General features: G+C 53.0%; 1 protein-coding gene across 2 annotated transcripts; it reads right to left on the reverse strand.

Moving 5' to 3' along the window:
* Positions 1-251: 251 nt before the first annotated feature.
* DCAF15 (DDB1 and CUL4 associated factor 15) lies at positions 252-7,892 on the reverse strand. Of its 2 annotated transcripts, none has more exons than XM_081077249.1 (13): positions 7,738-7,892; positions 6,010-6,107; positions 5,791-5,926; positions 4,984-5,090; positions 4,763-4,902; positions 4,505-4,675; positions 2,227-2,661; positions 2,029-2,120; positions 1,796-1,924; positions 1,616-1,701; positions 1,324-1,428; positions 1,125-1,240; positions 252-750 (listed from the first exon to the last, which is right to left on the reverse strand). In XM_081077249.1, the coding sequence occupies exons 1-13, from the start codon at positions 7,867-7,869 to the stop codon at positions 695-697; spliced, it is 1,803 nt and encodes a 600-aa protein (XP_080933375.1). In that variant the 5' UTR covers positions 7,870-7,892; the 3' UTR covers positions 252-694. The 2 variants fall into 2 exon arrangements, with proteins under 2 accessions (XP_080933375.1, XP_080933374.1); XM_081077248.1 differs by lacking the exon at positions 7,738-7,892 and adding an exon at positions 7,215-7,323.
* Between the last annotated feature and the right edge of the window lie 5,201 nt (positions 7,893-13,093).

Genomic DNA, 13,093 nt, shown 5'->3' on the forward strand with positions numbered 1-13,093 from the left:
ATAAAAATCACTATTTTGTGTGCTCCGCGTGCTGCAGGCTTTTGGGGTGGCCCTCCCACTCCCCTCCACGTCCTCGGGCCTCCCCTCCCAGCGGTGAAAGTGTCCCCGCGTGTGGTAGTCTAGTGTGCCGAGCCGTTTTCTACCTTTTTGTAGTCTTTCTTAAAACAATAAATTCTGCTGTGATATTTGGCTACTGCTGACTCAAGGGCCTTGGGGCTCCAACTGCCCCAAGTGCAGTAAAGGGAACTCCGTGAGGCTCAGAAATAAAACATTTATTACATGAAAAGGAATATGGGAGCAGGAGAATGGCCATGATGTTTGCCACCTCAGATGGGGAGGCTGGGGGGAATCGGGGTCCATTCGGTCCCCCAGGGGGGCAATGTCCACACCTGTAGCCTGGGAAAGGAGCACATATGCAAAGAGCAAGGGCCCATGCCCTGTGCCTAGCACAGGGTGAAGGCAGGTGGAACGGGGGTTCCCTCCCTCTGCCCCTTCCCAACTTAAATAGGCATAAATAAGAAGCGTCCAGACTCTCAGGTCACCAGGGCCTGCCCCGCCCGCCTCCTTCCCACAGCCTAACACTAGTGGCGGTCGGTCGTTGGGCGGCCGGCCAGCCAGGAAGAGGCTGCTAGGAAGGTGGCCAACTCCCAGGCCACAGAGGTAGTTGGAGTCAGTGTCCAGGCCGGCCGGGCCCTCACAGCACAATCCATGTGTATCGCTCGCTGTCTGCCAGAACTTTCAGTGAGCATCCTGCAGGGAAGGGTCGTGACAGAACATGGAGTCTCTGCAGGCCCAGGCTGTGGGAGGGGCCTGTCTCCCAGACCTGATTTGGGCCCAGAAGGTTCCGGAAGGCAGGGACCCTGCTGGACTCTCTGCCTCCCACGTGCAGCCAGCCAATGTCTGCTGAATGAATGAGCGACTGGCTGGGGATCCCCAAGTCCCACACCTGCCAGGCCCTTTCAGAGCTGGCTCCTGGGGTGGGCCTGGCTGGGCTGCCCTCCGCCAACCCCAATGGCCAGAGTGCCCCTCTATGCAGTAACACAGGAGTCAGCGCCTGCCCCAGAGCCTGGCCTGGCACGAGGATAAGGACTTCTGTCCTTCTGTCACTGGGTCACGGGGCCCACCTTTGTGCAGTGCTTCGTTAGTCATCCTGTTGACGTAGCGGCCGCTACTCTCGGGTACCAGCCACTTCATGACCATGTCCACACAGCTCTTGCGGTACGAGCTCCAGACACTGCCGCTGAGGGCAAAAGAGTGCAGGCTCTCATCGCTCTGGCCACTCACCCTGGCTCCCAGCCCGTCCCAGCCCCAGCCCAGCCTCACCTGGTCTGCCCTTTGACCTCAGTGAGATCACCCACACTGACTGTCACAAAGACGCCTGTGTTGAGGTCCCATGCCACCTTGAGGCTGGTGTGGTAGGTCTTTGGTCTGCGGAGGAGAAACAGGATAGGACCACTACATCCCTGAGCTGGGACCCAGATTGCCCCGAGGGCCTTCTGTCTTGAGAGCAGTTAACAAGTGCCTGCTCCAGGTTTTGGGGGCAGGAGGAGTCTTCACACATCCCCTCTGCCTCTCTGAACGGTGTGGAGTGAGGGCAGGATCCCTGGCCACTCACCGGAGCTGGCCCTCCTCGGTTGGGGATGGGAACGCCAGCAGCAGCAGGCCAATGTTGATGAGGACCTGGTTGGTCTCCGGACATACCTGGGGGTTGAGGGGTAGATGGGGACAGCTTTGAGGTGACCTCCCCCCAGTACAGGTAGGCCCTGGGCCTGCCTTGTCCCACCCCTGGGCCCACCTCCAGGATGACAATGTCATAGTCGCTGAAGGAACAGAACTGGTGGCCCCAGGTGGCATCGTGGCGGATGACCTCATTGATGACATACTCGAAGTCCAGTGTGAGCTGCTCCACCGTCAGGTATTGGCCCTGTGGGCAGGAGGCGGAGGGGCAGGGGAAGGACTGTGCCAACCGCCACCCCAGCAGGCTCCCTGGGGCTGTCCCCTGGCCTGCCTGCTGCCACCGGCACCAACCTGGACAGCGGCCCGCTCCCTCATGGGCCGCAGACTGCGGCCACGGAGATCAGTCACCACAAAGGACAGGGAGATCTTGTCATCCTCGAACTCTGAGGGGGCAGGAAGTGGGGGTAGGGGCAGCAGGAGGCCTGAGGCCCCCTCCAGGCCTGCCTCCCATGCCCAGGGCCCTGCCTGCTGGGTGGGCTCCCTGCTCACCATCCTCTGGCTCCGTCCCTTCACCGGACCCCAGCACGTAATACAGCTTGGTGTAGTTGACATAGCCAGGCTCGGGGGCCGGCACCTCCACTGCAGGGGGGCTGTCACGGGTCACCACCTCCCCACCTGGGGGTAGGGGCTCAGAGGACGGGCGGCAACAGCTGCCCGAGGGCCCCGGGTAGGGGGGTGGCCGGGCTTCCTCCAAGGTCCCACCCTTGGCCTCTTTGGCCCTGCGGAAGATGTCAGCCACAAACTCCTTGGCTTTGGCGATGGCGGGCGAGGGCTCAGGGGCCCCAGAGGGCCGGGCTGGGGCTGTCTCGGGGCAGAGGCTGGGCCGGGCAGGGGGCACCTCTGGGCTCTGGGGCCCAGGGGGGCTAGGAGGGGCTGGGGGGTAGGTGGTGTGGTCATACAGGATTTGGCAGAAGTTGCTATCGCCTGGAACATAAAAAGAGATGGAGGTGTGGGTGTGGGGGGATGTCAACAAACGAGCTGAAGTCCAGGCTGCTCTCCCACCCTGGGGGGTTCTTACGCTAAGAATCCTATGCTAAGTGAACAGTATGAAACACCCAGAAGAGAAAGGGCCTTTTCCTTACACACATACCCATATGCACTCACGCACATAAATACACATTCATTCAAACCTTGCCCTTGAGCATCTACTGTATGCCATACACTGAGGACAGGCGTGAAGAAGACAGGTAATAATCCTGCCTTTGGGGAGCTGACAGTCTACGGTGGCCCCCAGCACCGCCCACTAGCAAATAAAAGGCACTGAACTTTGAGAGTTTAGTACACAGCCTGAGTCCTCCCCAATGACAGTGGGCCTGCACCTATGTCTCTGTCTAACTAGGACCACACCCCAGTCTGGGGAATGTGGGCTCAGCGTGGAGAGCCCCACCACGCTCCCTGAACTGAGCACCACCTGGGCCCTGCCTATGCAGCTTCCTTTGGGCCCCCAACAAGGAAATGGGGGTGGGGGTGAGAGCGTGTCCTCCCAGTTCAGAGAAAAACTTGTCCAAAGTCACACTGTGAGGTCATTTGAGTCTGCCAACGCACTCCTGTCCACCAGAGTGGTGGCACTTCCAGGGGTGAGGGGATGAAAATGGAAATGTCAAAATTCCCCATGTAAACACCCTCCTCTGGTGAGAGTCAGACATCAATGACAGTGCCCCTGCCCTGGGCTGTATGCACAGGGCTGAATCCTGCCTGGACCTTCCTAACAGGACCCACAGCCATGATGGCAGGGGGGCATCGACTCCATCTAGGCTGGGCTTGCAGCTGGCAAGGGTAGGGCCTCCCCCAAGTGGGCACAGGTGGCCAGGGCAGCGGTGGGCGGCTGCGGATGGACCCACGGACAAGGCACCCTGGTCCTGGCTGGTTTGTGGGCTCTGTTATAAACAACTGGTCCTCTCTTCATGCCCATTGCCCTTCCACCCCAGGAGCAACCATTTTATATTTTAACATAGTTATAGGGCATCTTTTTATTTGACTGCATTCTTACAAAATCGAAACATTTGTAATGTATACGTGTTATCTCGCTATAGATCTTGTGTTTCTTTTGCCTTGGCGCATGACTGAGACATGCTCCCGGAGTCTGCTGATCCAGGGGATGTACCCACCCCGCTCTGCCTCCCGGATCCCCAGGGATGGACACCAGGTGGCCCCCAGCGCCGCCCACTACAGCCTCGGACATGCACAAGCGCACGGCGGCTGGGCTTTGGTCAACTGTTGGCCCTAGGAGCGTGGGAAAGCCCCCGGGGCTGCATGTTGCCACCAGTCTGTGGCATCGTCCAGCTTCCTCATGTTTGCCACTCTGTTAAAGGACATCACCTTGTGACTTTCACTGACATTTCTCTAATTACCAAAGATGTAAGAAGGCCATCTATCCACTCACCACTCCCTAAAATTTTTCATTAACATTTTTCTTTTTGAAGAGAAACAGCGCTGTGCTGTCCACATAGGGCTGTTTAAACACAACTAAAATGACAGTCAAACACTCAGTTCTTTGGTCACATGAGCCACTTTCACGTGGCTACTGCTGGCAGCTGTAGTAGACACAGATACGGAACATCCCAGCCTGAGGACAGTTCTACTGGACAGTGCTGGCGTGGGGCGTGGCCGATCGGGATCCCAGCAGTCCTACTTCCTGGCTGTATGCCCTTGGAGGAGGCGCCTCTCTGCGCCTCAGTCTCCTCCTCTGTCACATGAGGTAGTGACGGGATCAATCTCACAGGGTTTACAGCAAATGCTCTGACTGTCATCAGAGCCGGGGACCTACCTGCTGAGTGGACCGAGACAGCGCAGGCCACCAGCGAGTAGCTGGTGTTGAGCAGTACCACCTGGTCCTTCTTGAGCTGGAAGGCGGGCTGGAAGGTGGGGAAGGGGTAGACCACCTGGTACTTGGTGTGTAGCATGAAGCCGTGTCGCAGGCACTGCGCACTAGGGTCACCTACAGCAACACACGCCCATAGGCTCAGCCACCAGCACGGCGTAGGGAGCCACGCAGCCCATGTCCCAAGGCCGCCCGGCCCCTCACCTGGGTGGGCCCGACTGGCTTCCCGGCAGGCGGCACAGTGGCCCGGTGGTGGCACAGCCACTGTGCTGATGTATATGTCGCGGTGATTCTCGTCGCTCATCATCATCATGTTCATGAGCATGCCATTGGCCGATCGGGTGCTGGGGGCCAGCACAGTCTCAGCTGCGGGGCCCGTGCACCCTCCCCTGCCCACCTGCGGCCTCCCCAGCCCTGAGTCTCACTTGAAGCCAAAGACGATGACCTTGGAGGCATCGCTGGGCCACTCGCACACAGTCAGGTACAGGTCGCTATAGATCTCCTCGTCCTGGAAGAGCCGCACCTGCCGGACCTGAGCCACGCGTTCGGGTCGGTGCAGGGTCAGCGCGGGCCAGGGCCCACAGACGCCCACCCGAGGCGACACACACAATGCGGGGCTGGGGCTGGGGCTGGGCTGAGCTGACAGGAGCACCCCCCTGGTGGTGTCCCAGGCCAGGGGGCCCCACGCAGCCCCCTGTCTGCACCCTTCCTGAGGACAGCCTGGGGAGGTGCCCCTCACAAGTGGGGGAAACAGGAAGGCCCGTCCCAGGACTATACGCAGCCCCCGGGAGCCCTGCCCAAGCAGGGACTCAGCCAGACGTATGGGTTCCAAGGCCCATCCACCCCAAAACCGTTCACCTCTCTGAGCTCCTGTGTAAACTGGGGTAAGAGCACTCACCTCCTGGGGTCGGGAAGGAGGTGGGGGTCAAATACTCAAGGTCAGGGATAAGCCAGGGTGGCAACCCACTTGGTCATAACAAAGCTAACGGGTGCCACCTGGTCTGAGCCTGTGAGGTTTTATGGGCTGTGTATACTGAGTTGAACCACATGAAATTGCTGCTATTTACCTATTTTCAACTTTAAAAACAGCAATTTTATGTCGTTCGACCCAACATGGAGTCTTAACCATGACCTCACAAACACACTATCTATTTTATGGACAAAGAAACAGGGGCTCAGAGGGGTGGCGCGACCTGCTGGGTCACGCTCCTGGGCACTGGGCCTGGCCCTACCAGCTTGAGCTTGCTGTGGACGTTGAACTCCCACCAGTACAGGTGATAAATGTAGAAAGAGAAGTCGTCGTCCCCACTGCTGCTGGTGTAGGAGAGAACGTACCGGCCGCACTTGGAAAAGCCCAGGAAGATGTGTCTGGGGGCGTGGAGGACAGAGTGGCCAGGTTAGGGCCAGCCCGCCCCCCACCCAGCCGCCCCCTTGCCAGGCCCTAGCCTCACCCTGCATAGAGGAAGTCCTCATCCACAATGTTCTTTAGGGAGACGCAGACCCTGGGCGGCAGCTTCCGGAAGAGGCGAGGGGAGAGCTGCCCACTGATCTGGGGAAGGGGAAGCCAGGTCTCTTGAGGCACCATTAAGCGGAGGCTACCTGCAGCCCCCCAGTCCCCTCACCCAAGGTAGAGCAGCACCCTACGCAGGCCCACTCCCTGCCAACCGTAACAGTCACGGGTGGTCCAAGCTCTGGAAGATGGGATCGGCTGGGGGAGAGGATTGGCCGGATCTCCCTTGAGCCTCCCTCTCCACCAGGGACCGATGCCACCCTCACAGCCCCCTACTTCTTCAGCCTCAGCGTCCCTCTTGCCCAAGCACCCCCAGGCTCTGAAGACCAGCACTGGCATTATCTCCCCCAAGAAGGTTCCCCAGTCACCACTGGCCACATTGGGCCACCTGGCTGCCTTCCTGAAGTCTGTCCGATGGCACAATGAGCAGTGAGTGTCCTCGATCACTAAGGAGGCTGGGATGTGGGCATGACCAACTGTACTCACCTGTCCTTGACCCACTAACCTACACTCAGGGTGCTCAGGCCCTTCGGGGCCTCAGCTGGAGGCCAATTAAAGGTGGGGCAGACAGAAGGGTGGGACTGACCAGTGAGTGACCTTCCTACTCCTGCCAATTCCCTCTTCTTCTCAATTAACTTAGCCGCTTTCCAACCAACTCCCTCATCACAAAAACTTCACCAAGGAAATTTGGGGGCACAGGCAGGCACAAGCTGAGTGGTAGGTGATCAGGGCACCCTGGATCCTGCTACCCAGTCTGATGGGTGATACACAGTCCTGACCTCAAGGAGACTCCAGTCTGATGGAACAGCCCTGTCAGCAAGGCCCAGGCTGACAAGGGAGACACAATCCCTGCCCTGGGAGCTTCCAAGCTAAGGGCGGAGCCACAGCCCAGCCCAGGAGCTCCCAGGCTGAGGGCGGAGACTGTCCCTGCCCAAGGAGCCTCAGTCAAAAGGAGGAGACACAGCCCTGTCCTCACGCAGCTCCCAGCCTAAGGGAGAAGGCGCACTCCCCCACCACAGCGACACAGTCCTGACCCACTGCTGCTGACCTGACCACAGTCCACATCTCTGCCCTCCCAGAGCTCCCAAACTGACGGGGGAGAGATCCCGCACACTGGGAGTTTAGTCTGATGGGGGAGAAAGAAACCTGCTCAGGTGGCTCCCAGTCTAAGGGGGAAGACCAAGGCCTGTCCGGGAAGCTCCCTGCCATTTAATGGGGGAGGCAGACGCAGGTACAGGAACTCCCAGCTCCCGTGTGGTTAGAGCCCAACAGCGAGAACGCCAGCGGAGGAAGCACAAAGCCGGTAGCAGGAGCTGTGCCACGGGGGCGAGAAGGCTCCGTAACACAGGGGCCACAGGAGCAAGGTTTTTAAAAATGAGTCTGACCCTGGATCGCCTCCTTTCTCCTTACTCCTCCAGCGGCCTCTAAGGCCCCCTCCATCCCAGCCCCGTCGCCGGTGCCCCGCCCCCAGCCCCTGCATCCAAGCCCTCGCCCCAACACCCCTCCACCCAAGACCTCTCCCGGGGCCCCGCCCAACCCCCTCCCTCCGCGCCCCCTCCCCCGGGGCTCCGCCCCCAACCCCTCACCCCGCGAACACCCTCCCTCCCTTCGCCTCCTTCGTCCCTTCTCCGCACCCTGCTGCGCGCTCCTCCCGGACTCCGGGCCTCACCTTGACCCGCTCCAGCTGCTTGAGGACATGCTCCCGCCGCCGCCCCGCTGCCCGCTTTCCCCCGGCGCCCCCGGGGCCGCCCCCGCCGCTCCCGGCCCCGCTGTTCCGCTCCGATTTCGAGCTGGGCGCCATTTTCACCCCCTCCCTCCACTTCCGGAGCAACCGGCCTCTTCGCCCCACCTCCGCTGCCTCCTCATTGGCCCTTCCCAGGGACTGCGGCCCGCGGGTTGGATGAAAGCCCGCACTCAGGGCCTCGTCCCTCTATGCCTGTCCATCACAGCCATGTCGGCCCTTGATTGGTAGAGACGGTACAGCCTACGCGGTCTGTGGCCGTATTCCCGCCTTCCCTCAAGGACGCACCAGTAGCCTCACGCCGAGATGACTTTGACCCGATAGGCGGAGGCCCCTGTCCTTCCCGACGGCGTCACGCCCCGCCGTGGCTGGTGGGTTTCCATGGAGACCGCGGGCGGTCCAGGCCCGTGGGTGGAGCAATAGGAGCTCCAGAAGGGCCTGAATCCCCAAGCCCAGGGATGTCGGTGCGGAGGTGTAGTGAGCACCCCAGGGACACCGGACCGGGCCAAGGAAAGGGATTTGGGAAAAAAAAAAAAAGATAAGATTCCATTAAAACGTCTTTCAGATGAGCTGGGGGGCAGCCTGGTGGGATGATGGTAATGATAGCCGTCAATCATTTATATGGCACTTTACACATGCCAGACACGGTTCTGAGCTTACAATTCTATGCAGTAGGTCGCCGTTATGCCCATTTTTACAGATGATAGTAATCATAATCTGTCTGCTGTGAGTATCATATCTGCGTGTGTTAGCTCATTAAATCTTCATAACAGTTTTGGAACTAGATCCTTTTATACCGTGTTTCCCCCAAAATAAGACCTAACCGGAAAATAAGCCCTAGCATGATTTTTCAGGATGACATCCCCTGAACATAAATCCTAATGCGTCTTTTGGAGCAAGAATTGATATAAGACCTGGTCTTATTTTCAGGGAAACACAGTATCTTCATTTTATACGTGATGAAATTGAGGCTTACGATGTAGTGCTCCTGACTACCTGACACATATATACCTCAGATACAAGCTGTTGTGACTATAATCAGAGAGGAAGTGAATGGATCTTGCTCTCCATATTCTTCCTCACATTTTCATTTATTTAACAAACATTTATTGAGCACCTACTATGTTTTAAGTGCAGCAGATATAGCAATGAACGAGAAAGACTATAAACAAGGAAACAAATTTCTGTTATCTAATCCCAGGTAGGATTAGCAATCGAGGGGAACGAAGAAGGTTACTTAGGCCAGTCAAAGAGGGGCTCTGTGAAGGTGAGGAGGAAGAATATTCCAGCAAAAACAAAGGTTTCAGGGGAGTGAAGGTGGCATGATTGAGAGACTGCAAAAAAGCCAGTTCGGCCAGAGCAGGAATGAGCAAGGAAAACAGACAAGGACTGGGAAACAGATAAAGAGGGAGTGTATGGGACTCGTAGGTAAGCAAGACACTTAAGTATAAAGAGAAGCCTCTGGAAGGTTTTTAGCAAAAGATGATGGAATCTGATATGAGATTTCAAAGATCATTGTGATCCAAAGAATTAAATAAATACCTAAATAAATAAATACCATATGGTATAAATAAATGATTGAATAAATAAATGGGGGGGAAAGGAACCAATCTTCTTTATAGATGTCCAACTAATAAAGACACTTGGACACGCCACTATGTTCTGTTCTGGCTGGTTGCCTAAGGTTTGAGGGTGAAATGGTAGGAGGACTGACAAAGGGGCACGAGGACACTTTGGGGATGGATGGAAATGTTTACTATCATAACTGTGGTGATAGTTTTGCAGGTACATACATGTGGAGTTTGGGAAAGATGAGTTTTGACACATGTATGCTTTAAATATTTTCATTTTGTTGTATGTAATGTATACCTCAATCAAGTTTTTGTTTTATTCAATAGATACACAAGGATATATGGTGGTAAGCCCCACTGTCCTGTACACTCAGCCCCAGCTACCCAGTTCTTGCCCCAGAAACAGCCAATATCTTTTTTAATTTATGAAAATGATCAAAACTGGTAGCCTCTCTCTGTAACTTTTTCTTCCTCACAAGATTAGCTGTACTCACATTAATCCATGTTGTGGTTTGAATGGTGATCCACAAAAAGATATGCTGATGTCCTAACCCCCAGAACATTTGAATATGACCTTATTTGGGGGGGAAATGTAATTAAGTTAAAGATCTTGAGGTGAGATTATTTTGGATTAGCCAGGTGGGCCCTAAATCCAATGGCCAGTGTCCTTATAAGAGACAGAAGAGGAGAAACAGACCACATGCGCGCACACACACACACACACACACACACACAGAAAAAGGTCACGTGGAAATCAAGGCAGAGTTTGGAGTGACACAGCCACAAGCCCAGGAATGGCACTGATTGCCAGCAGCCACCAGAAGCTGGAAGAGAGTCAAGGAAGTCGCCTCCATCAACTCTGCCAACACCTTGAGTTTGGACCTCTAGCCTCCACAAATCCAAATAAATAATTTGGACTTCTGAAATGAATATATTTGTGCTATTTTAAGCCACCCAGTTTGTGGTCAATTGTTATGACAGCCCCAGGAAATTAATACTATGTGTAGATCGAGTCCTTTGTGCACCATAGGTCTGGTTCTTTATTCTATTCCCCTCTTATGGGATTTTTTTCATTCACTTACTCAACAGATGTTCATTGACCATGAAGCGAAGTTGCAAGCAATGTGCGATGCAGGGCGAGAGAGAATTTTCACTCTAATAAACGAGGCTGCAGAAAATGTCCTTGTGCATATCTCTTGAACGCTGTGTAAGAGTTTTTCCCAAGAATAGGTTGCTGGTCCTTGGGTGTCACAGAGAGTAATACTCTAAATCTTCCATTTGCTCCTCCCAAACCCCATCCCCCCACTTCTCCATCCTTTGTGCTAAGGCAGGACCATGTGACTAATCCTGGCCAATGAAATGGCAGCAGAAGGGTTGTGTGGTACTTCCTGTTGGAAACATTGAAAAGCTGACTTGGGAGTCTCTGTCTCTTCCACTGCACCAGTGACCATGCAGGCTGCTGTTCAAGATGGTGCAGACTCTGTCAGACTGGGTGCCAGAGTGACTATGTGTCTCAGAGACCCTATTCGTATGTTGCAGATGAGCAATTCTGGTGTTAGTCACTGACCTTTGGGGTTATTTGTTATGCAGAATGATCTTGCCTGCCTAATTAATACACGTGAAACAGAACCAATAAGATATATACAGATGGTCTCTGTCTTACAATGGTGCAACATAAGATTTTTCAACTTCATGATGGTGCGAAAGCAATATGCATTCAGTAAAAACTGTACTTCAAGTGTTGAATTTTGATCTTTTCCTGGCTGGTAATAGGCCATATGATACTCTCTCGTGATGCTGGGCAGAAGCAGCGAGATAATTTTGCCCAGCTGTAGACTAATATAAGTATGCTGAGTATGTTTAAGGTAGGCTAGGCTAAGCTATGATGTTCAGTAGGTTAGGTGTATTAAATGCATTTTCAACTTACGATATTTTCAACTTACAATGGGTTTATTGGGATGTAATTCCATCATAAGTCAAGGAGCATCTGTATGTATACGAGGTGTGATAAAAAAATATGGTGAATGTTTAAATAAAAAAATTTATTACAGTGAAAGACACATTGCCATTAATCCCCCTCAAAATATTCCCCCTCGCTTCAAACACACTTATCTCATCGTTCTTGCCACTTTCTGAAGCAGTTCTGGAAGTCCTCGTTTGTGAGTATCTTTAATTGTGCTGTCATGGCTACCTCGACGTCCTGAATTGATTAAAAATGTTTACTTTTCATGGTCGTTTTGACTTTGGGGAAGAGCCAGAAGTCGTACGGTGCCAGATCTGGTGAATATGGTGGATCAGGACACACCATAATGTTTTTATTTGACAGAAATTGCCATACCAGAAGCGATATGTGACATGGAGCGTTGTCGTGATGGAGGATGAAACTGTCCATTTCCTGTTAATGCACTGTTCGTGATTCATGATTTATGGCACACTTTGAAACACACTTTCTCTCAACCGTAGCTCATACCTGACACCGAACAAGTTGAAACTTGTTACTAAGGTTCAACGCACCACTGCCTATATTGAAGATCCCTGACTTTCTGTTGGATGGCACTCAGCAGCAGCCTTCACCATATTTCATGATCACAACAGAAAAGCATATATATATATAAATATATAAATATATATATATATATCCTTTTATATATATATATATATATATATATATATATATATATATATATATCCTTTTATACCAGGGGTTCCAAAAAAAATGTATACACGTGACTTGTATCCATCTTTTATTATTGGTATATATTCAGTATTACAATTTTAATACAGTTTTTTTCCTTTTTTAAAATGTGTATACATTTTTTGGCACCCTCTTTGTGTGTGTGTATATATATATATACATATATATACATATATACACATATATATATATATATATACATGTATATATTTTTAAAAGATTTATTATGACAAATTGGCTCATGTGATCATGAAGGATGAGAAGTCCCACAACCTGCCATCTGCAAGCTGGAGACCCAGGAAAGCTGGTGGTGTAGTTCCAGTTTGAGCCCGAAGGACTGAGAATGAGGAGAGCTGATGGCGTATATCCGAGTTTAATGGCAGAAGACCAGTGTCCCAGCTCAAGCAGGTAGGCAAGAAGAAAAAAGTAGTGAATTCCTCCTTCTTCCACCTTTTGTTTTATTCGGACCCTTAATGGATTAGACAATGGCCATCTACATTGGGGAGTCATGAGTCCACTGATCCAAATGCTAATCCCATCTAGAAACCCTCACAGACACACCCAGAAATAATGTTTAATCTGGGCACCCATAACCCCATATAAGTTTGTTTAATGTTATTGGGGAATATTGGGGGACAGTGTGTTCCTCTAGGGCCCATTAGCTCCAAGTAGTTGTCCTTCAATCTAATTGTGGAGGGTGCAGCTCAGCCCCAAGTCCAGTTGCCGTTTTCAATCTTGAACTGGCAACCTTGTTGAGAGCTCGCACTCTAACCAACTGAGCCATCTGGCCGCACCTCCGGAAGCTTAGCGACAGCTCATTGTCTCCAATCTAGTTGCGGAGGGCGCAGCTCACTGGCCCATGTGGTAATCGAACCAGCAACCCTGTTGTTCAGAGCTCGCGCTCTAACCAACTGAGCCATCCGGCCTCCCTGACCGCATATAATTTTATAATATAATTTTATATTTGACATAAAGAAGTAACCATTCCAAGGACCTGCGTTTTCATTTTCACCAGATA

This window comes from Rhinolophus hipposideros (genome assembly GCF_964194185.1).
Source record: "Rhinolophus hipposideros genome assembly, chromosome: 16".
Taxonomy (NCBI): Eukaryota; Metazoa; Chordata; class Mammalia; order Chiroptera; family Rhinolophidae; genus Rhinolophus; species Rhinolophus hipposideros.

Coding starts and splice junctions, on each gene's coding strand:
- DCAF15 (XM_081077249.1), bottom strand. CDS start 7,869: ATGGCGCCCAGCTCGAAATCGGAGCGGAACAGCGGGGCCGGGAGCGGC. Junction 4,903..4,983: donor GTCATCGTCTTTGGCTTCAA/GTGAGACTCAGG, acceptor GCTGGCCCCCAG/CACCCGATCGGCCAATGGCA. Junction 751..1,124: donor TAACGAAGCACTGCACAAAG/GTGGGCCCCGTG, acceptor CCTTCCCTGCAG/GATGCTCACTGAAAGTTCTG.